The sequence below is a fragment of the Oncorhynchus masou genome, chromosome 18 (genome assembly GCF_036934945.1).
Source record: "Oncorhynchus masou masou isolate Uvic2021 chromosome 18, UVic_Omas_1.1, whole genome shotgun sequence".
NCBI lineage: Eukaryota > Metazoa > Chordata > Actinopteri > Salmoniformes > Salmonidae > Oncorhynchus > Oncorhynchus masou.
In genome coordinates, this window is record NC_088229.1 from 38,611,122 (window position 1) to 38,635,654 (window position 24,533).

Sequence of the window (24,533 nt, forward strand, 5' to 3'; positions counted from 1 at the left end):
TGTATGAAACAATTGTTGGAAAAATTACTAGTGTCATGCACAAGTAGATGTCCTAACCGACTTGCCAAAACTATAGTTTGTTAACAAGAAATGTGTGGAGTGGTTGAAAAACGAGTTAATGACTCCAACCTGTCACGGCTGTTGAAAGATGAGGACCAAGGTGCGCGTACATTTTCTCTTTTATTTGAAATGACGACAACAAAACAAACCGTGACGCTTCAGGCTATGTGCCATCAAAAAAAGTTAACTTCCCACAAACACAGGTACCTAAGTATGGTTCCCAATCAGACAACGAAAGTCAGCTGTCCCTGATTGAGAACCATACCCGGCCAAAACATAGAAATAGAAAATCATAGAAACACAAAACATAGAATGCCCACCCCAACTCACGCCCTGACCAAACCAAAATAGAGACATAAAAAGGATCTCTAAGGTCAGGGCGTGACACAACCTAAGTGTATGTAAACTTCCGACTTCAACTGTATGCTATTTCCAAAACTAATATTCATTGCTCAATTGTCCCCTTTATTGTTCCATTCTGAATTAGCAACCAATGCATGACGTTTGACAGGAGTCATTGGAGGCTGCAGTGGGGGAAATAGAGGGATTCGAGAGAGTAATGTATTTTGGTCACCTGTTGACAGATGAGTGGTGTCTGGTTACTCTGTTGTCATCCAGTACTGCCGTGCTATGATCACACCTCCCCCTATACCCACTGAGTACTCTGACTTGACGTCAGGGCCGGCACTGCATCCCCTCCACGAACACTCAAAGACCCTCCACATATCTGTCATTCCTGCTTGGGACAGCAGCTAAGGCAGCAAGCAATAAGGTAATGGTTCAGCTTTACTTCCATATTCTTATATTATTAAGTATCTGCTGCTTGGCTCATTCATTAAGTATATGCTTAAAAGGAATGTACTTTAATGTACTTCCATGGAGTTGAAGGTTGGGAGTACTGATTGAATATTGACTTCCCTGGAATACTTTCAATAATATGATGTGTTTGTAACAGTATATCACAGTTGATACATCATGGAATGATTAGGGTGTCTGTTGAAACATGCATTTTCACTAATTCGCTCAAATGTCACTAACATAGATCAGCATCACTCTGATGGGCTTTCCTGTGTTGTTTTTACAGATGTCTGGAGGAATCTTCTGCCCTTTGGAGAACCTATATGACCCAGACAGTGCCAACTGCCACCCCTTGGTATGCCACTTGTGCCATGAGCAGTACGAACACCCCTGTCTACTGGATTGTTACCACACATTCTGCGCCAGTTGTCTGCGTGGCAGGGCAGTGGAAGGCAGACTCTCCTGCCCCCTCTGTGGGTAAGTAAGAATGGGCATTCCATTGATTTACTGGATGGCATAAATCATGAAAAACAGTACCAGTCAAAAGTTTGGACAAACCTACTCATTCAAGGGTTTTTCTTTATTTTCAATATTGTAGAATAATAGTGACATCAACACAATGAAATAACACATATGGAATCATGTAGTAACCAAAAAGTGTAGATTTTAGATTCTTCAAAGTAGCCACCCTTTGCCTTGATGACACCCTAGGCATTTTCTCAACCAGCTTCACCTGGAATGCTTTTCCAACAGTATTGAAGGAGTTTCCACAAATGCTGAGCACTTGTTGGCTGCTTTTCCTTCACTCTGCGGTCTAACTCATCCCATCTCAATTGGGTTGAGGTCAGGTGATTGTGGAGGCCAGGTCAACTGATGCAGCACTCCATCACTCTCCTTCTTGGTCAAATAGCCCTTACACAGCCCGGATGTGTGTTGGGTCATTGTCCTGTTGAAAAACAAATGATAGTCCCACTAAGCCAAACCAGGTGTGATGGCGTATCGCTGCAGAGTACTGTGGTAGCCAGGCTGGTTAAGTGTGCCTTGAATACTAAATAAATCACTGACAGTATCACCAGCAAAGCACCCCCACACAATCACACCTCCTCCTCCATGCTTCACGGTGGAAACCACACATGCGGAGATCATCCGTCCACCTACTCTGTGTCTCACAAAGACACGGCGGTATGTGAAAACATTTTGGAACTATAGAACAAATTTGGAACTATAGAAAAAGACAGAAGCAAGGGAGAAAACGCTGGTAGGCTTGATGGACAAAATGAACTGGCAACAGACAGAATACAGGTATAAATCCCCTGGGGATAATGGGGAAGATGGGTGACACCTGGAGCGGGGTGGAGACAAACACAAAGACAGGTGAAACAGATCAGTGTGTGACAGGCGGTTGGAACCAAAATAAAACATTTGGGCTCATCAGACCGAAGGACAGATTTCCACTGGTCTAATGGCCATTGTTTGTGTTTCTTGGCCCAAGCAAGTCTCTTCTTCTTGGTGTCCTTTAGTAGTGGTTTCTTTGCAGCAATTTGACTATGAAGGCCTGATTCACGCAGTCTCAACTGACCAGTTGATGTTGATATGTGTCTGTTACTTGAACTCTGTGAAGCATTTATTTGAGGCTGGTAACTCTCATGAACTTATCCTCTGCAGCAGAGGTAACTCTGGGTCTTCCTTTCCTGTGGCGGTCCTCATGAGAGCCAGTTTCATCATTGTGCTTGATGGTTTTTGCGACTGCACTTGAAGAAACCTGCAAAGTTCTTGACATTTTCTGGATTGACTGACCTTCATGTCTTAAAGTATTGATGGACTGTCGTTTCTCTTTGCTTATTTGAGCTGTTCTTGACATAATATGGACTTGGTATTTTACCAAATAGGGCTATCTTCTATATACCACCCCTACTTTGTCACAACACAACTGATTGGCTCAAACGCATTAAGACGGAATAAAATTCCACAAATTAACTTTTAACAAGGCACACCTGTTAATTGAAACGCATTCCAGGTGACTTCCCCATGAAGCTGGTTGAGCGAATGCCAAGCGTGTGCAAAAGCTGTCATCAAGGTGAAGGGTGGCTACTTTGAAGAATCTCAAATATAAAATATATATTTTTGGTTACTACATTATTCCATGTGTTATTTCATAGTTTTGATGTCTTTACTATTGTTCTACAATGTAGAAAATAGTAAAAATAAAGAAAAACCCTTGAATGTGTCCAGACTAGGTATTTGAAGTTCTTATGGAACAAATTAGCTTTGATTTATCATATCAATGACCAACTCAGTGGCTTTGTGTTTAATGTTTAAGCCCTAAGATTGGAAAGTTGGGGGTTTGTTCCACAGTCAAGTCATACCAAGGACTGTCCCAATGGGACCTGATGCCTCACTGCCTGTCACTCAGCATTAAGGAGATGGATTAGGGGTAATGCCCTGGAACAGACTAGCATCCAGGGCATGTACATGTACAGTGGCTTGCAAAAGTATTCACCCCTTGGCATTTTTCCTATTTTATTGCCTTACAACCTGGAATTAAAATAGATTTTTGGGGGGTTTGTATCATTTGATTTACACAACATGCCTACCACTTTGAAGATGCAAAATATTTCTTCTTGTGAAACAAACCAAAACTAAGACAAAAACACTGGAATGTTTGCCCATTCTTCAAGGCAAAACTTCTCCAGCCCCTTCAGGTTGGATGGGATCCACTGGTGTACAGCAATCTTTAAGTCATACCGCAGATTCTCAGGTCTGGGCTTTGACTAGGTCGTTCCAAGACATTTACATTTTTCCCCTTAAACCACTCAAGTGTTGCTTTAGCAGTATGCTTAGGGTCATTGTCCTGCTGGAAGGTGAACCTCCGTCCAAATCTCAAATCTCTGGAAGACAAACAGGTTTCCCTCAAGAATTTCCCTGTATTTAGCTCCATCCATCATTCCTTCAATTCTGACCAGTTACCCAGTCCCTGCCGATGAAAAACATCCCCACAGCATGATGATGCCACCACCATGCTTCCCTGTGGGGATGGTGTTCTCGGGGCGATGAGAGGTGTTGGGTTTGCACCGTACATAAGCGTTTTCCTTGATGGCTAAAAAGCTCCATTTTAGACTCATCTGACCAGAGTACCTTCTTCCATATGTTTGGGGAGTCTCCCACATGCCTTTTGGCGAGCACCAAATGTGTTTGCTTATTTTTTTCTTTAAGAAATGGCTTTTTTCTGGCCACTCTTCCGTAAAGCCCAGCTCTGTGGAGTGTATGGCTTAAAGTGGTCCTATGGACAGATACTCCAATCTCCACTGTGGAGCTTTGCAGCTCCTTCAAGGTTATCTTTGGTCTCTTTCTTGCCTCTCTGATTAATGCCCTCCCTTTAGTTTTGGTGGGCGGTCCTCTCTTGGCAGGTTTGTTGTGGTGCCATATTCATTCCAGTTTTTAATAATGAATTAATGATGCTCTGTGGGAAGTTCAAAGTTTCTGATATTTTTTATAATCCAACCCTGATCTGTTCTCCTGAATACTCCTGCAAGGCATTGTACGGTAGTTAAAGCTGCCTCATGCTACAGAAACAGGAGGCTCCTTCCCCTATGGGCAGTTCTGGCTCGGACAAGGCAAACTTGTTCTAGGCTTACTTTATCATATCAATAGCTTTTGTAGTGAAATGTCCCATGGACTCTTCAACTCCATTTTCTACATTATGCCTGATGTCATTGGAAGGGCTGAAGTATTTATCATTGATGCGTGTACACTAAAAGATACCTAGAACAACATAGCCTCTCCAGTTAGTAGTGCCAGGATGAAAGTCTTACGGGATTATATGGGGGAAATAGACAGCTGCAGTGTAAATCCTGCCTTTGTTTCATCCTGCCTGGCATTGAGAACAGCTTGGTCCTAGATAGCTGGCAACTCTCAGTAAGAAGATAAAGAGAATTTGGACACCTTGACATTTGAATGATTGATCCCTCTGTGCTCAGATTACGTTAATTGCTGTGCCCTCCAGGACTGGATTATGTAACAGTGTTGTCATTATGCAGTACTGTGGATATGGATATGGTAATGTAAGTACAAACTAGTTTAGATGAGATTGTGGTGGTATTTCCAGGACGCCTATGAGTTTATTTTTGCCTCAGTCACATGAAGCTCAACTAGTACATGCTCTGTAATAAAGGATACATGCTTTGCTTTCTATGACAGCCTGTACATTTGAGATTAAGTATTCATTGGAGGTCTTCTTATGTAAGGGTGACGCCTAGTCACGCCTAGTCAATAATCTAGCCCCCCTTTAAAACAAAGGAAATTTGCTTTATGCAAACTGTTTGTTTGTGACATTCATTAAATTAATGACATGGGAAATCACACTGTTATAAATCAATAGTGTTGTTGTTGCTATTCTTGTCATTGACATTACCTTGTGTAATCAGAATTCAGAGCGATGCTATTTGTGGCTGTGTTGCCGTGAAGACTAGGTGAATACTTGGTAATGGGAGAGGCAATAGCCTAGATGAGGACAATAGTTCAACAGCTGTAGCATAAGATATCCAACCCACACAGAACAAAGGGTAAAACTGCAAACACAATCACTTTGAAATATATTAGTTTGTTTCCATTTACTTTTCAGGGATCTCTTCACTTTAAGATTGGTAGTAGCTAAATGTGTTGGATCCTATTTGTAAGTTTTATGTAACCACTCTTGGTTTTGGTACAGACAACAGTCCATTGTCAAAGGCCTAAGTGCCTTACCCCAGGAGGACCGCCTGCTCAAATTCCTGGTGGATAACTCTACTGACTGTGAGGAGACTGTTCAGTGTTCCAACTGTGATCTGGAGTGCAAGAAGCAGGTATTACGGTTGTATTAACTCTGAATGATTTATTTGAACCCTAGCCATGTATGCAAAAATTCTCCTAACAAACACAGGTTTGGATGATCACATAATTGCCGTGTATATATTACTCTTACAGAATTTCCACGTGGGCGAGGATATTGGAAATGTAATCAAAGCCTACTGGATGATAACTTGTGTTTAACTAGGACAGAAGAATTTATAGCTGACATTTTCCTGACATAACATAGGTACAGCAGATCCCCTTATTGTATGGGACACTTTTAAATGTGCTTTTGGAGACTATGCAATTCAGTACTCATCTATAAAATAAAAGCAATTCAGGTCAAAAGAGACCATATTAATAACAAAGGAAATTGTAAGAGTAAGAGTACAGTTAGATAGCAATAAAAACTGCACCATAGAGGCAGAGAATAAGTTAGAGGAAAAACGAAAAGAAATGGAGGAACTTATTCAAGAAAGATCCAGGGTAATATATTCTAAAAATAAAGCGAACTGGATGGAATATGGGGAAAAATGCACCAAATTCTTTTTCAATCATCAACATGGAAATACTACCCAAAAAAAATGTATTGAAACTTGTTACTAATGATGGAGTCACGCATAATTCACCGAACAATATTTTGAAAGAGGAAGTAAAGTACTTTAAGAATATTCCTCCATCTCCACTAACCGAAGCTAATTGTATGGATTTTTTTCCTATTAATAATGTAGAATTAACATCTGTACAGAAGGACTCATGTGAAGGCCAAATGACAAGAGGAGGAACTTCTTGATGCAATTAAAGCCTTTAAATCCAGGAAACTCTAGGACTGGATGGCATATCAGAGGAAGTTCAACAAACTTTTTAAAATATATTCAGAGGACCATTATTAGCATGTTTTAACCACTCCTATATAAACGGTAGATTAACAGAACAGGGCTCCGGGCAGCCGAGCGGAAATGGAGGAAAACTCGCCTCCCTGCGGACCTGGCATCCTTTCACTCCCTCCTCTCTACATTTTCCTCCTCTGTCTCTGCTGCTAAAGCCACTTTCTACCACTCTAAATTCCAAGCATCTGCCTCTAACCCTAGGAAGCTCTTTGCTACCTTCTCCTCCCTCCTGAATCCTCCTCCCCCTCCCCCCCATCCTCCCTCTCTGCAGATGACTTCGTCAACCATTTTGAAAAGAAGGTCGACGACATCCGATCCTCGTTTGCTAAGTCAAACGACACCACTGGTTCTGCTCACACTGCCCTACCCTGTGCCCTGACCTCTTTCTCCCCTCTCTCTCCAGATGAAATCTCGCTTCTTGTGACGGCCGGCCGCCCAACAACCTGCCCGCTTGACCCTATCCCCTCCTCTCTTCTCCAGACCATTTCCGGAGACCTTTTCCCTTACCTCACCTCGCTCATCAACTCATCCCTGACCGCTGGCTACGTCCCTTCCGTCTTCAAGAGAGCGAGAGTTGCACCCCTTCTGAAAAAACCTACACTCGATCCCTCCGATGTCAACAACTACAGACCAGTATCCCTTCTTTCTTTTCTCTCCAAAACTCTTGAACGTGCCGTCCTTGGCCAGCTCTCCCGCTATCTCTCTCAGAATGACCTTCTTGATCCAAATCAGTCAGGTTTCAAGACTAGTCATTCAACTGAGACTGCTCTTCTCTGTATCACGGAGGCGCTCCGCACTGCTAAAGCTAACTCTCTCTCCTCTGCTCTCATCCTTCTAGACCTATCGGCTGCCTTCGACACTGTGAACCATCAGATCCTCCTCTCCACCCTCTCCGAGTTGGGAATCTCCGGCGCGGCCCACGCTTGGATTGCATCCTACCTGACAGGTCGCTCCTACCAGGTGGCGTGGCGAGAATCTGTCTCCTCGCCACGCGCTCTCACCACTGGTGTCCCCCAGGGCTCTGTTCTAGGCCCTCTCCTATTCTCGCTATACACCAAGTCACTTGGCTCTGTCATAACCTCACATGGTCTCTCCTATCATTGCTATGCAGACGACACACAATTAATCTTCTCCTTTCCCCCTTCTGATGACCAGGTGGCGAATCGCATCTCTGCATGTCTGGCAGACATATCAGTGTGGATGACGGATCACCACCTCAAGCTGAACCTCGGCAAGACGGAACTGCTCTTCCTCCGGGGGAAGGACTGCCCGTTCCATGATCTCGCCATCACGGTTGACAACTCCATTGTGTCCTCCTCCCAGAGCGCTAAGAACCTTGGCGTGATCCTGGACAACACCCTGTCGTTCTCAACTAACATCAAGGCGGTGGCCCGTTCCTGTAGGTTCATGCTCTACAACATCCGCAGAGTACGACCCTGCCTCACACAGGAAGCGGCGCAGGTCCTAATCCAGGCACTTGTCATCTCCCGTCTGGATTACTGCAACTCGCTGTTGGCTGGGCTCCCTGCCTGTGCCATTAAACCCCTACAACTCATCCAGAACGCCGCAGCCCGTCTGGTGTTCAACCTTCCCAAGTTCTCCCACGTTACCCCGCTCCTCCGCTCTCTCCACTGGCTTCCAGTTGAAGCTCGCATCCGCTACAAGACCATGGTGCTTGCCTACGGAGCTGTGAGGGGAACGGCACCGCAGTACCTCCAGGCTCTGATCAGGCCCTACACCCAAACAAGGGCACTGCGTTCATCCACCTCTGGCCTGCTCGCCTCCCTACCACTGAGGAAGTACAGTTCCCGCTCAGCCCAGTCAAAACTGTTCACTGCTCTGGCCCCCCAATGGTGGAACAAACTCCCTCACGACGCCAGGACAGCGGAGTCAATCACCACCTTCCGGAGACACCTGAAACCCCACCTCTTTCAGGAATACCTAGGATAGGATAAAGTGATCCTTCTCACCCCCCCCCCCCTTAAATGATTTAGATGCACTATTGTAAAGTGGCTGTTCCACTAGATGTCATAAGGTGAATTCACCAATTTGTAAGTCGCTCTGGATAAGAGCGTCTGCCAAATGACTTAAATGTAAATGTAATTAACGGACATGCTTGGCGCACAGAGTTAAAAAGGTATTGTCAGATATTATTCATCCTAATCAGACAGTTTTTTTTCATGGATGATACATTGGAGATAATATAAGACAAGTACTTAAAACAATAGAATACTATGAAATATTCGGGAAACCAAGCCTGGTTTTCATAGCTGATTTTGAAAAGTCTTTTGATAAAGTACGACTGGAGTTTATATATAAATGCCTGGAATATTTCAATTTTGGAGAATCTCTTATAAAAAGGGATAAAGTTATGTATAGTAACCCTAGGTGTAAAATAGTAAATAATGGCTACATCTCAGAAAGTTTTAAACTGTCAAGAGAAGTAAAACAAGGTTATCCACTATCGGCATATCTATTTATTATTGACATCGAAATGTTAGCTGTTAAAATTAGATCCAACAATTATATTAAGGGATTAGAAATCCGTGGCTTAAAAACAAAGGTGTCATTGTACGCTGATGATTCATGTTTTCTTTTAAAACCACAATTAGAACCCCTCCATAGCCTCATAGAGGGTCTAGATACTTTTTCTACACTCTCTGGTTTAAAACCAAATGATGATAAGTGTACTATATTATGTATTGGGTCTTTTGCCTTAACGTGTAGTTTAACAATAAAATGGTCTGGCAGGGATGTGGACATACTCAAGATACATATCCCGAAAGAAAGAAATGATCTCTCTCCAATACATTTTAATAGAAAGTTAGCAAAAATAGATAAGATCTTGCTACCATGGTCTATTTGTGCAAAAATCACCCTAATTAACTCTTTAGTCATATCACTGTTTACCTATTTGCTTATGGTTTTTGCCTACACCTAGTGAACTGCTTTTTAAATTATATGAACAAAAAATATTCCATTTTACTTGGAATGGCAAGCCAGACAAAATTAAAAGGGCCTATTTATATAACGAATATGATTTTGGAGGGCAGAAATTATTAAATATTAAAGCGTTAGACCTCTCACTAAAGGCATCAGTCATACAAAAGTTATACTTAAATCTTAAATGGTTCTCTCGTAAATTAGTAAGAATGTCTCACCCCATGTTCAAGAATGGCCTTTTTCCCTTTATTCAGATTACAAATGCTCACTTTTGGTTATTTGAAAACGAAATAATCTCCAAAATATTGTTATTTTTTAAACAAGCCTTAGAAAGTTGGTTGCAATTTCAGTTTAATCCACCTGAAAAGATTGAACAAATAATACAACAAATATTGTGGTTAAACTCAAATACACTAATTGATAATAAAAAAAAACATTTTTCGAGATTCTTTTTTTTTAAAGGTATAATCTTTGTAAATTAGATCATAAATAGGACTGATGGAGTTATGTCACACATGCAGCTAACACATACATATGGAAATGTCTGCTCTACCCAAAATTACAACCAACTAATTGCAGCATTACCACAAAAATGGAAGAGGCAAGTAGAAGGGGGAAAAAGTAAATACATATCAATATCAAAAAAATTGACAACTCTGCCATATAAGTTGCAAAATAGTTGGGAAGACATTTTTGATGTACCGATTCCATGGCACATTGACATGCAAAACATGAATTGACACACAAAACGACGCCAGATTCAAAACTTTGAATTTTTTAATTTAAGTTATTATACAAAATTCTTGCAACCAATTGAATGTTTTATATATATGGGAGATACAATCTTCCCAGCTCTGTAGATTTTGCTGTGACGAGGCAGAGTCATTAGATCATTTATTTTGGTACTGTCCATATGTACCTTGTATTTCGTCACAGGTCCAGGAAGGGCTGAAGAATTGCAACATTTACCCAGAACTAACACTGCAGATAGCAATACTGGGTGATTTGAAAAGTCATAGTCAATCGATCAACAATATAATCATTATTTTTGCAAAAAAATGTTAGCATTATTTTACAAGCTATGAGAATAGAAAGGTTCAGTAGTTTTGTGAAGCATCACAGCACAGTTGAAAATATATGGCAAATAGAAATTCTAAATGGATGGGGTTAAGAGATAGATTGGAGGAGTTGAATGGAGCTAAAGGGTGGGACTAATAACAACAAGATAACCAATTTAAAACATACGGGGTCTGTAAAATGTATATAGGTTCAGAAATTTTGTGAAATACCACAGTTACAAATAGAAATCAAACTGGATCGACATCAGAAATAGAGGAAGGCCAGGACTAAAAACAAACAAAATATAACTATTGTAAAATAGATTGTCTGTAAAATGTGTATAGTAAGTATAAACGGAATGTAGAAGCCTAAGTGTTATTGTTTATTAGTTTACTCCAATTGGGGGGAGGGGTGGTAGGATTTGAAGGAAATAATAAAGATATATTCTAAAAAAAAGTGTGTATATGTAATATACAGTGGGGCAAAAAAGTATTTAGTCAGCCACCAATTGTGCAAGTTCTCCCACTTAAAAAAGATGAGAGAGGCCTGTAATTTTCATCATAGGTACACTTCAACTATGACAGATAAAATGAGAAAAAAAATCCAGAAAATCACATTGTAGGATTTTTAATGAATTTATTTGCAAATTATGGTGGAAAATAAGTATTTGGTCAATAACAAAAGTTTATCTCAATACGTTGTTATATACCATTTGTTGGCAATGACAGAGGTCAAACCTTTTCTGTAAATCTTCACAAGGTTTTCACACACTGTTGCTGGTATTTTGGCCCATTCCTCCATGCAGATCTCCTCTAGAGCAGTGATGTTTTGGGGCTGTTGCTGGGCAACATGGACTTTCAACTCCCTCCAAAGATTTTCTATGGGGTTGAGATCTGGAGACTGGCTAGGCCACTCCAGGACCTTGAAATGCTTCTTACGAAGCCACTCCTTCGTTGCCCGGGCGGTGTGTTTGGGATCATTGTCATGCTGAAAGACCCAGCCACGTTTCATCTTCAATGCCCTTGCTGATGGAAGGAAGTTTTCACTCAAAATCTCACGATACATGGCCTCATACATTCTTTCCTTTACATGGATCAGTCGTCCTGGTCCCTTTGCAGAAAAACACCCCCAAAGCATGATGTTTCCACCCCCATGCTTCACAGTAGATATGGTGTTCTTTGGATGCAACTCAGCATTCTTTGTCCTCCAAACACAACGAGTTGAGTTTTTACCAAAAAGATATATTTTGGTTTCATCTGACCATATGACATTCTCCCAATCTTCTTCTGGATCATCCAAATGCTCTCTAGCAAACTTCAGATGGACCTGGACATGTACTGGAGGTCATTCACTAGCTCCCCCATGTGGTTCTGAGATTTTTGCTCACCGTTCTTGTGATCATTTTGACCCCACGGGGTGAGATCTGTCCTGGAGGTCATTCACTAGCTCCCCCCGTGTGGTTCTGAGATTTTTGCTCACCGTTCTTGTGATCATTTTGACCCCACGGGGTGAGATCTTGCGTGGAGCCCCAGATCGAGAGAGATTATCAGTGGTCTTGTATGTCTTCCATTTCCTAATAATTGCTCCCACAGTTGATTTCTTCAAACCAAGCTGCTTACCTATTGCAGATTCAGTCTTCCCAGCCTGTTGCAGGTCTACAATTTTGTTTCTGGTGTCCTTTGACAGCTCTTTGATCTTGGCCATAGTGGAGCTTGGAGTGTGACTGTTTGAGGTTGTGGACAGGTGTCTTTTATACTGATAACAAGTTACAACAGGTGCCATTAATACAGGTAACGAATGGAGGACGGAGGAGCCTCTTAAAGAAGAAGTTACAGGTCTGTGAGAGCCAGAAATCTTGCTTGTTTGTAGGTGACCAAATACCTATTTTCCACCATAATTTGCAAATAAATTCATTAAAAATCCTACAATGTGATTTTCTGGATTTTCCCCCCTCATTTTGTCTGTCATAGTTGAAGTGTACCTATGATGACAATTACAGGCCTCTCTCATCTTTTTAAGTGTGAGAACTTGCACAATTGGTGGCTGACTAAATACCTTTTTGCCCCACTGTATATATGCACAGTATATGGTTATGTATGTATGTATGTATGTGTATGTATGTATGTATGTATGTATGTATGTATGTATGTATGTATGTATGTATGTATGTATGTATGTATGTATGTATGTATGTGTGTATGTGTGTGTGTGTGTGTGTGTGTGTGTGTGTGTGTGTGTGTGTGTGTGTGTGTGTGTGTGTGTGTGTGTGTGTGTGTGTGTGTGTGTGTGTGTGTGTGTATGTATGTATGTATGTATGTATGTATGTATGCATGTATGCATGTATGTATGTAAAATATGGGGGATTGGAAATGATGCAGACAATTACATTGATGGAAGAAACAATCTCCGCAATATTAAAGCTGATCCACCCCCCGAAGAAAAAAAACAGTTTTGGTTCATACCTGTAGTTGCTGTCTGCAGTACAAGCTTTTGAATATGTTTGTGGTCTTGTGTGTTGACAGGATGTGGAAGCAATGTACTATTGCAACACTTGTAGCCAGCCGTTGTGTGGAGCTTGCAGGGAATCAACCCACAAGGCCAAAATGTTTGCCCGCCATGATATTGTCTCCCTTGCCAAACGCACAAAGGAGGTCCACAAAAAGTGTGGTGTGTTTAAAGTCCAATTTTCTTCAAATACAGCTAGACACATTTTATGAATAAACTAGCAGGTGCACAGAACATTTTGGTTAAGTTAAATCCAAGGCTCTCCAGCTCATATTCTCTCCTCTGAGATGGCATTGTAATGACTGTCTCGCTCTGCCTGTCTGTTTGTCTGTCTGTCTACCCACAGCCCTCCATGACGAGCTATACATTATGTTCTCCACAGAGAAGAAGTCCATGCTGTGTATCAACTGTTTCAGAGACATGCAAGTGTGAGTTACAGTCAGCTCCTATCCCCAATATTGTATCACTTAAATAATTAAATCAACCATTAAGCAATTGCTTTTTGTGTGTGTCCTTCAGGGAGAGCAGAGCACACTGCATTGATATTGAGACAGCATATATGCAAGGCTGTGAAAGGCTGGACCAAGCTGTAATAGTGAGTGCATTCTCTTCATTAACTCTGTATTACCTACTTATTCCATATTGCTGTAGAGTATACCTATAGACAATTCATGTGGGGGAACATGGTGAAGTTTAGTTTAGTTTGTTTGGTTGGGTGTGTGTGTGTATGTGGTGGTGTCCAGTGCCCTCTCATGATGTGACCCCTGACCCCTAGGCGGTAAAAGAGCTCCAGACGTCTGCCAGGGAAGCCATCATCCTGCTGAAGGCGATGATCAGGGAGGTTCGAGAGAACGTGGATGAGGAGGAGAGCGCTATCAGCACACTGTTCAACAACATGCAGGTGAGCTGACACAGGCATCGGCCATTTTGAAAACATTCAACTCAACTCAAAGCTCGAAATTTCCCTCCATTCCAATGACAGTTTTTTTTCAATCAATCAATGTTCTTTAAAAAATTGTTGAATGTTTTTTTTTTTCTGACTGCAGTTTATTCTACCACAAGGTGTCACCCTTTGTGTCTTATCTCCTAAAGTAGCTGAAAGTTCAATACATTGCACATTTACATCAGAGCAAAATTTGATCAAATTGGAATGCTCAAGTAGTGCTTTTCATTTACAAACTTAACACTGAGAGGAAATTAATGTCATTTTTGATTGTAATAGTTTTAATTAGGCAGTCTAAATCATTTCATTTCATCATTTAATCTTGACACAGATAATATTGTCCTCTTTTGAAGGAAAAACTGGCAGAAAGAAAAAAGATTCTCCTGAAAGCAGCTCAAAGGTGAGAATGAATTTGACTTCAGGCTACCGTGCTTGAAAACAAGTAAAGGTGGGCGCCACAGGAGGTTGGTAGCACCTTAATTGGAGAGAACAGGCTCGTGGTAATGACTGGAGCGGAAACAGTGGAATTATATCAAATTGATCAAACACATGGTTTCTATGTGTTTGATGCCATTCCATTTGCGCTGTTCCGACCATTATTTTGAGCTGTCCTCCCTTCAGCAGCCTCCACTGCTGGGCGCAGAGTCAATCATGTTTATAATATAATGTATAGCCTGTGCTCAGAGAAACTGTGAAATATTTGGTACTTACCGGTCATTGTTTGAATGGGCCATCCGAATACAGAACACACAGATTCAGCCTCAATGGTTGTATATAGTCATTAAAAATCACTGTAAACTCAATGAACTCTCAGGGCAGGAAGTCTTTCCACAGACAGACACCACTTGCATCCCAAATGGCACCCTTATCCCTTTATAGTGCACTACTTTTTACCAGGGTCCATAGAGTAGCGCACTCTACAGGATATTTGGGATGCACCCAGAGATATTGAACAGGCTAATGGCTCATCTAATGCCTGCCTATGTATCCTGTTCCACATTTATAGATCCTGCTGGGAGATTAAGGTATCCATGGCAGCAGACCAATCTAGATAAAAGCCTAATTAATGATAATAATGTGTCAAACTAGCTACCTCAGGCTTGCATGGCACCACTTTGAACCCTGTAGCAGAAATGTTTCCCGAAAAGCTTTGCTTATGCTGCACAAGCTAAAGAGTAAGGATGATAATCACATGAGATTCTTGCTATTGACACGTGGGTTAAGATCATGCATGTTGTTCCAGTTAGATACGGTAAGAGATCCATTTTAAATGGATTCTCTCTTGTTTTTAACAGTCAGCATGAGGAGAAAGAGAGAGCCTTCAAAGAGCAGCTGTCTCATCTGGCCGCACTCTTACCCACTCTCCAGGTAATGTCCTGTCTATGGCACGCCTTTCTATCCTGGAGTGGTGATGCATCTGTTGCGTTTGTCATCCAAACGGATGGCCCATCTTGAGAAAGTGTAATATGCTCAACTCAAGCCAATGTTCTCTGCCTTTCCTGTCTCTAGGTTCATCTGGTCACTTGCTCAGCCTTTCTAAGTTCAGCCAACAAGTTTGAGTTTCTTGACATGGGTTATGTATGTACAATACAGTATGATAAATAATGCCCAATCTGGTTCCATGAATCCAGAAGAGCACATACCAAAACATGAAATGTAATACTAGCAATTGTGAATACCTTTTTGAAGCAAATGACTTTAATATATGTTATCCAGCAACTGATGGAGAGACTGAAGAAGATTGTCAAACTTCCACACAGACTGAGACCAGCTCAGAGTAGCAAGGTAAGGTAAATAATTAGATGGATGCTTATATTTGTCCTCTTTCACACATGTATACGTGTGTATTAATTTGCATGTGTGAATTGGAAATATCTCAATTCCACCTGAGACACCCTCGGAGAGTGGGGTCACGGCCAGAGTCGGCCATTATCAACGGTGACTCTGGATAAATTAGGGTAAAGTGCCTCGTTCAAAGGCACGTCGGCAGATTTTTCACCTAGTCAGCTCGGGGATTCGAACTAGTGACCTTTCGGTTAATGAAAAGACCCTCTCTTGTCATATGCCTTTTCAACTGATGTTTTGTCATATCACATCCCAAAAATACACCCCATTCTATGTTTCTGGTTTAGATCAACACCGAGTATCGGTCCGAGTTTGCTCGTTGCCTTGAGTCTCTGTTACTGCTGGGCCAAAGACGCTCTGTGTCCATTGCTGGGAGTGTGACTGGATTGAGTTTGGGCAATGCCAGTGGACTGTGAGTCATATTTCACTCCTACCATATGGAAATAGTGCAGACCTACACGCTCAAAGGGTACATGTCATCAGCATGTTATTGGTGCTCCCAATGAGTGAAACCTCAAATTTCAAGACAGTATGCTTGTACTTCCCAAGTATGCGCTTGTCATCCAGCGGAAATATGAGGACCCCTTGTGCCTGATGCCCAAACTTATGTAAAGATATCGATTTATTCATTGTTTTGTGTAACTGTCCCCTCAGCCTACAATCGTCCCTGTCCTGCCACTCCCCAGCCATCAGTGACATGTCCCTGGGCTCGTCCGTGGTGAGGAAGCCCACCCCCCACCGCTATTTCAGCACCAAGGTCCTCCTGGCTGAGGGGGGAGAGACCCCCTTCACCGAGCACTGTCGCAACTATGAGACCAGCTACAGGGTGTGAGCTTCTACGACTCTTTTCAGTTACTGTACAGCTCTTACGATATTACTGAGGACTTTCACAGCCAAACGCAATGTTGTGGTGTGTGTATTGGAAATACATTAGAGATGCATGGTCTATTGATTTCAATCAAGGCGCTACCCTGATTACTATACCCTGATGTAGCCCATTAAAAACCTTGCCTTCTCCTGACTCCAGACGCTGCAGATGTCCATTCAGCAGCTGAAGGACCAGGTGCAGGAGACCCACAGGGATCTGACCAAGCACCACTCCCTCATCAAGACAGACACCATGGGAGACATCCTGGATACCTCCGTGCAGATGGACAGACAGATCTCCTCTGAGTACTCTGCAGTGGAACTCATGAGGGCCATGTTTGAGGAGGTGGGAATCACTAAAGCGATCGATCAAATGTATTTATAAAGCCCTTTTAACGTCAGCTGATGTCACAAAGTGCTGTACAGAAACCCAGCCCAAAAAAACCCAAACAGCAAGCAATGCAGATGTAGAAGCACGGTGGCTAAGAAAAACTCCCTAGGAATTAGGATTATGAAAAGGTATTCACACAACATTGTTTATTAATGTAACCCGGCTTACCTTTAGAGCTCATTTCCATCTTGTTATCCTTCACCATAGGTCTGGGAGACAACCTTTCAGAGGGTTGCAAATGAACAGGAAATCTATGAAGGTAATGGGGATTTTGTTTTTCTGTTAGCTGTGAGATAGCTATGTTCAAGTTGGTGTTTTATATACTGCATGTGTCCATTCTGGTTTCAGCCCAGCTTCATGATCTGACCCAGCTAAGGCAAGAGAACAGTTATCTGACCACCATTGCCAGGCAAATTGGCCCGTATATCCGATCCATCGCCAAGGTGAAGGAACGCCTTGAACCCAGGTACTGGAGCACAGTCACTGGAACTCAATATCACAAACTACAATGTCTTGACTAACAAGATAATTTGGCAAATGTACAATTTACACCTGAAGAGCGGTCACAGACTGAGACGTTTCTTTCTGTCATGGTGACTGTGCAAGACATGGTTTACCACAAAGTGTTCCCTTTTCAATGTTCCCACAGACTGAAAGAGCCTAAGGAGCTGAAAGACGACCGTACAGAGGCCATGCTGAAGATCTATGAGGACACCACTGCAGTCAAAGATACTAAACAAACCATTTCAACAACACTGACGTAAGCTAGTGAGGAGATTACTGAATAACTTGTTGGGAGAATTGATCTGACTGATTTCAATGAAAACTATACATCTTTGTTAAACCTCTACTTTTATGCTTTACCTCAACAGAAATGACCTGACCTGTCAGCCTACCACAGATGACAACCACACTCTCAGCAACCTCTCTGATGAGGCTGCCCTCAAGAATAATTTCTACTGGCCAGGGAAGCAGAAGACCACAGAGATAACCATTTGGAATGAGTTGTCTCCCTAAACAACTGTATAGGGGCATGGGACTTCACCAACAAAGTGCTCACCCTTGACTTACTGTAAATTATATTGAATATAAAATCCAATATTTTCACATTGTGTGTAACAAGGTGTAATGTATGCTATGGTAACACCGTCACTGTGTTCAGGTTGGCTTCTTGTAGTAATTTAAGCATGCATCCATTATCCATATTAGGACTACATTGGCAACAACATGAAAGACAACCTAATGAGGAAGACAATTTTCTTAGGATAAACTTTTGATTTTATTTGACAGGACAATGGTGTTCATTCAATTCAGAAAATGTCAGTAAAGTGAAAAAAAGTTATCAACCAAGAGTTAGATAAGTACACCCTCTGCATGATACATTTTTTATTTACCTGTAATAAACTGTAGTATTGTTATACTGTAGTGCAACACAACTGGCTTTTTCCACCTTCAGCTCAGCTGTATCATGCTTTGAGCAGCAAACTATCATATGTCTGCAGCCAACTGAATGTGCTCTTATATTTATTCAAACAGAATCTCATCTGTATTCCTTTACAGTGCTCTAGACTGTCCTAATTTCAGAAATTAACTCACACACACTCATCTTGCACAACAGTTAAGTGCTTTTGACTGTTCTAATTTCACAAATTCTCTTTCACTCACAGACATACTCCTCTTGCACTCCATACAGTCTGGGCATACAGAGTGGAGGGCTGAGGCGACCTTTCACCTGAGACAAGCTGCGGTAGTTCAGAAGGAAGCCATATTGGGTGTAGCTCTCTGAACCCCTTAGCCATAGGAATGCATCTTTTGGTTGGTTTTAATATACAGTGAGCATGAGGAGACAAGCACACAGAACAAATAAATAGATGGAGTGATGATCAAGTGGGGGTAGAGAGAGTGAATGCATTTTAAAGATGACTATTAGTGAGTGCCCCTATTACTAAAAACCCTATGGAAGAACACCCCTGATTCGTAGTCTATACCCAGGGGACATTTTAAGACTTACAGCAGACTGGAATAGAACAGTGAACGGATTGTCAGTGTTCCTAATGTTTTAAATGACTTACAAAGTAGATGTTTGACTTATTACGCCGAACCGATTGGAGAAATCCGAGAACCAGGCTGCAACTTGCTCAGGTTGTCAAATTAGCAAAGGATTTCTGATTGTACAGCCTTTTGATCCTGAGTGGACATGGGATATGTGAATTTAAAATCAGGGGTTGGAACCAAAGTTTCTTTCTCAAAAAAAATAATTTCTTCCATTCCATAGTTCCGATCAGCAAAATACATTTCTGAACCTGTTTTAAACCTGTGAAACTTTTTTTTTTTTTTTTTACATTTAGCTCATTGAAATGACTTCAGCAATCAGTGCAGATAAAGCAGGCAAGCTAGTTGTTTACATGCGTGATGGACAGACCAGTGTAGCCTATGGCGCAAGATGCTACTTACATTTTACGGGTGGGAGGGGGGAGCGAGAGGGTTGAGCAGGCTTGAAGCGCTGGCCTGCTCAAGACATGCATTATCTGAATTAGGTTCACAGAATTTTCCCTAGGAGAGGCTTTGAGCTAGCTAGCTCACAAGCTTGTGTGAAGAGCAGCACCAGAATTAAACACACAGTTTACCTTTTTGTAGTTAACAAATCCAATCTAAAACTCAACTAGGCCTATAGTATCCTTAACTAGCATTGAAAAAGTTAATCCACTTCTAATTAAAAAGATCTCTCCCTATCTTCTCATGCTTCTAAGTTCAGTACAGTAGCCTATGCTTCAGATGGGGGAGGGGCGGGTAGCCTAAACATGCACAGGCAAAGATTTTCAGTTTGCAGGCAGACGCTGGAATAAGTTTGAGTGACAGAGGGCTTTGCACATGCCCTTTGTTGCGTTTCTTTTGTGGGACGAGAAAAAAATGGCTAGAACGTTAACCGGTTTGCATGCGTTTAAAATAACGGTTCTGTTCCGGAACAGTATGGATCGCTTTCGTTCCCGATTCAGTTCCTTAATTTTATTTTCCAGTTTTGTTCCCTGAACCGGTTCCAACACATTTAAAATAAATAATTTTGGGTAAGGATGCATCAGTATAGAAATTCTGGGCTGTTATCTATAACCAATATTTTCTCATGGCATATTGACATTTGATTACCATCAAAAGGCATTTTATAATTTATGAAAAGTTCATTAACTTATGGGGCAAAGACCATGTTGCAAGCAACCACTTTGCCGCCATTTTGGGAAATTTTTGTAAATGTACAACAGTCACACATAAATAAATGCTTCTTAGCGCAGATTTACCTACTGGGAAAGAATATGTACGAGGGCAGTTGAAATTGTGCATCCCTAATCTTGTGTAAAACTATTGTTGTAAACGCTGAGACCTAATAATGATGACTTCGTGATAAGCCAGACAAACAAGGAATAGCAGACACTCGACCAGGCTCATTACTGCACTTTGATTCAGTAACAAGCTAAAAATACATTCAGCATCCACTGAAGAAACTCAACTCCTCCCTATGGAAAACACAGAAAAGGGAAACATTGGAGATGGAGGAAAAAAATAAAATAAAAAAAAACTCTTAGTAGTCAAACTAACCAAACCAAAGAGGCGGTTGGATGTGTGCAATAGATATACAACATTGGGGGGTGTCGTTTCTTTTTGAGTGAGTCCGTCTACCCAGGTTTTTGGGGAGCCCTTTACCACGCTCGTAGGTGTCAGTCTCCGTGAGCTCTAGACACCCCCCCCCCAGGGCGGGCGACCACAAGAGCTAATCCACAGTATGCTGACCAGGGCTGCCCCTCACAGTGCCTGTCTGTCTGCCATGTTCATACATCCAGGACCCCATCTCTCACACCTAGGAGCTGTTGATGCGGATGCCTGAAATAAAGGGCAGGCCGGTGCCCACCTTCTTCTTGTATTCCAGGTAGTCCTCTCCAAAGAAATGGAGGAGAGAGAGCTCCTCCTCCTCAATCCGTTCACGGAAGAAGCGCCAACTGGCCATGGTGTAGCCCGCGATGCAGACAGGGTTGCACAGCATCACCTGGAACATTAGACACGGAAAAGTGAAATCAGTGGAGTGGGCTTGATTGTAACATGTTTTAAGAAAAATTGACATTTTAGGCATGTACCTGTGTGCCAATGCTCCAGTAGAACCAGCCCACGTAGGACGGGTGTCTGAAAAAGGCATAGACCCCATCGGTGACCAGCACGTGGCTCTGGGCCTTCTCGTTCTGGACGATGTGGTTAAAGTTAGAGCCAGCCGTCAGCATGGCAGACTTACGCAGGAAGTCCCCACACAGCACCATCACCAGGCCCACCAGGCTGAGCCAGCTCAGCTGCTTCAGCTCTGAGACAAGAGGGAAAACGTTCAGAGCCAATTGAGACATTTTACTCCTCCTGTGACAACATGTCATGCCATTTCAACTGAGACATGAAAAGTCATTGGCTGCGTTCCAGGCAGACTACGGCTCAATCCCAATACCCCCTAGCCCTCCCCTCCATTTTGCACGATCCCGCGAGCCACATTGAGTGGTGTGGTGTTTGTTCCAATTGAGTGGTGTGGTGTTCCAATTAAAATTTGAGCAAGGGGGGGGGAGAGCCTTTTCAGCCCTCCAAATGAAGAAAATCAACATGCAGACTTCCTATTGAGTGGTTATTAAAACGACCATAAAGTCCTGCGACCCAAGGCTCTAAAGGTGGCTGACAAGAATAATAGGATGGAACGAAATGTAATTATTTATAACTTCCCAACAAATCATGCAAAGTATTTACATTTAAGATGAATATGTTAGTTAATGTAGAGAACAATTATAATGCACATTTCTTGGTCATAAAGTTAATTTACAAAAATCACTATTTAACAAGGTAGCAACAACTAGCTAACTAACTATACATTTAGCTTTATATATAGGCATTTGACATTTGTATGAATTGTAATTCATGTTGTAGGGACTCCTGAGCAAACCAGGCTGTCATCTGTGATACCCAATGTATGTAAAGAATCTCGCTAACGAAAGCATCTACTGCAAATTTTATGCACAATTTTGTAAGCTTGCCTCCTGTTCATTAAAAAAATATATATATACTTCAATCACTTGTAATTGTTCTTTATTGTAGTTAGTAACATAAGAGACTGAAGATATTTGCCAATGCAGGTAACGTAGCAGTAGATAACTATTTTCTTCCTTATTGTATAGTGGAGGATAAAAAGGCCGTTATGCTATGGATGTGTCGGTGTATGGACCCTTAGACATTTGGTAAAAAAATTATTTAAAAAATGTTCAGAACAGTGATTTTAATTGTTCTAGCTACAATGCCTCCACTGTTAAGGACTGAGTAAAGGGAATGCAACTGTTACATACCAAACTGCTATGGAATGAAAGTCCTACTTCAGTACTACTCCACATTGAACCACCGCCAGAGGATGGGTACATTACAGGCACGTTGTTTTTCATTTGGTAAGTATGCATTTGCTGCATGAGAAATATAAGAAAAGCTATTACTGCAGCCAGTACTGGCTCATCGTCAGTTAATTGCGTGGTATCCGTTGGCAGTATCTGACAAGTGAAAGGGAAAAGTGGATACCGAGCCAGTTGTACAACTGAAATGTGTCTTCCGCATTTAACCCAACCCCTCTGAATCAGAGAGGTGCAGAGGGCTCCCTTATATTGACATCCATGTCATCGACGCAAGCGATGTAATGATGTCCCATTCCCTAGGCCTAATTTCCCTACCACTAGTTGCTCTGTTTTCGAGTGTCACTCCCCCGCAAACGAGAGACACTCAAACTAAGGGGAGGGCTAACGGGATAATTGGGATTGAGCCTACATTGCAGACGCCTGCCTGCGCAGAATGACGTGGTATGCAACCATTGGTTGATGCAATGCAATACCAGCTATGTAGTCAGGCTGGAACGCAACCATTGAGCACAAGTGTGGTATGAGGAAAGACCTGGGATAGAGAGCTTCTCTATAGTGAACTCCACCCATGAGGAGACGGCAGCCACGGTGTACTCCACACTGTGGTTGAGTAGGAATGAGTCCAGAGACAGGCTGTGGGGGTTAATGATGGCCGTCACCAAGTACTCAGAGTAGTGGAAGAAAGACATGGAACACATGTACCTGCAAATACATTCATTGACTGAGAACTCTGCATAAACAGGTATCAAACTAACATCAATTAGTTGTGTGTGTGAGACAGAGAGTATGTACAGGTGCTGGATGCTTACCAGCCAAAGTGTGTCCATGTAGTTTGTGAAAAGCTTATGATCAAGCCACACCCAAAAGTAAAACCAAGGAAGCAGGCTCGCACAGCAACCTGGGAGAAAAGAGCATGCTCCGATAACCTTTCTAACTTGAACTTGTGAAACTACAAAGCTGGCTCCAAATCAACAGCTAAGACAGTAACATAAGTGGGCCATGCCGAAGGTTGACTTCAATAGTGTTATCTAGCTTACCGTTAAATTAGAGTTCTACTTTAGGCAATCAGGGTGACAGCTGACTCAATCCAATTCAGCTAATAGGATTAGCCAACTAACATTTGCACAATACATTGTCAGAAAGAAGCGCGCCAATTAATAACTGATCATTTAGAATAAGCCTAGCTAGCCGACTGCCGTTTTGAATGGGCAAATACAACATAAATCAAGATGGCTAGCTAAGTAGCTTAGCTAATGTTACTGCTAGCCATCTTGTTTCAGACGTTAGCTAGCTACTACTGTAGCTCTTACCTTATATAGAGGTCCCTTATATATGATTAGCAAGAAGCCATTGAGAACAGCGATGTACACCGCAATAGCTATTTTCCCCCTCACTCCAGTGAGATAGTCGAATACCCAGTCAAGGTGTCCAACGAATGTTCTAATAATGGGAATTATAACAACGCCAAGCCCTAAAAGAAAGCTTATAATACTTATTTTTCCCTCTAATGCCAACTTATTGCCTGCCATGATGAAGTAACGTTACTCCCTATGGGCTCTCGCGAGTTTTCCACAATCACAGAATTTCCTCATTAATCTTGGCTCAGTTCCAGGAGGTGACGCTGCGCAGATGATCAAATCAGATTTTATTTGTCACATGCTCCGAATAAAACATTGAAATGCTTCCTTTACAAGCCCTTAACCAACAATGTAATTTTAGAAAAAAAATACATGTTAAGAAAGTATGTACTAAAATAAACTGAAGTAAAACAATATATATATATATAATAATAAAAAGAAAATAACAGTAATGATGCTCTATGCAGGGTCAATGTGGGCACAGGTTTGTCGAGGTAATTGAGTCACTATGGACAGTACCAGTCAAAAGTTTGGACACACCTACTCATTCTAGGGGTTTTCTTTATGTTTACTATTTTCACATTGTTGAATAATTGTGAAGACATCAACAGTATGAAATAACCCACATGGAAT

General features: G+C 41.8%; 2 protein-coding genes across 2 annotated transcripts; one reads left to right on the plus strand and one right to left on the minus strand.

The window, feature by feature from the left end:
- Positions 1–1,144: 1,144 nt before the first annotated feature.
- On the plus strand, positions 1,145–18,395 carry LOC135504549 (RING finger protein 207-like). Its single transcript, XM_064923238.1, has 17 exons — positions 1,145–1,335; positions 5,567–5,699; positions 13,100–13,244; positions 13,429–13,510; positions 13,602–13,677; positions 13,858–13,983; positions 14,379–14,425; positions 15,321–15,393; positions 15,535–15,603; positions 15,742–15,810; positions 16,158–16,282; positions 16,525–16,696; positions 16,898–17,083; positions 17,336–17,387; positions 17,477–17,594; positions 17,778–17,888; positions 18,001–18,395. Exons 1-17 carry the CDS (start codon positions 1,145–1,147, stop codon positions 18,143–18,145), a joined length of 1,920 nt encoding a protein of 639 aa, XP_064779310.1. The 3' UTR covers positions 18,146–18,395.
- On the minus strand, positions 18,384–24,101 carry LOC135504547 (protein-S-isoprenylcysteine O-methyltransferase-like). Its single transcript, XM_064923236.1, has 5 exons — positions 23,853–24,101; positions 23,352–23,440; positions 23,075–23,244; positions 21,253–21,470; positions 18,384–21,164 (listed from the first exon to the last, which is right to left on the minus strand). The coding sequence occupies exons 1-5, from the start codon at positions 24,069–24,071 to the stop codon at positions 20,979–20,981; spliced, it is 882 nt and encodes a 293-aa protein (XP_064779308.1). The 5' UTR covers positions 24,072–24,101; the 3' UTR covers positions 18,384–20,978.
- Positions 24,102–24,533: the final 432 nt, after the last annotated feature.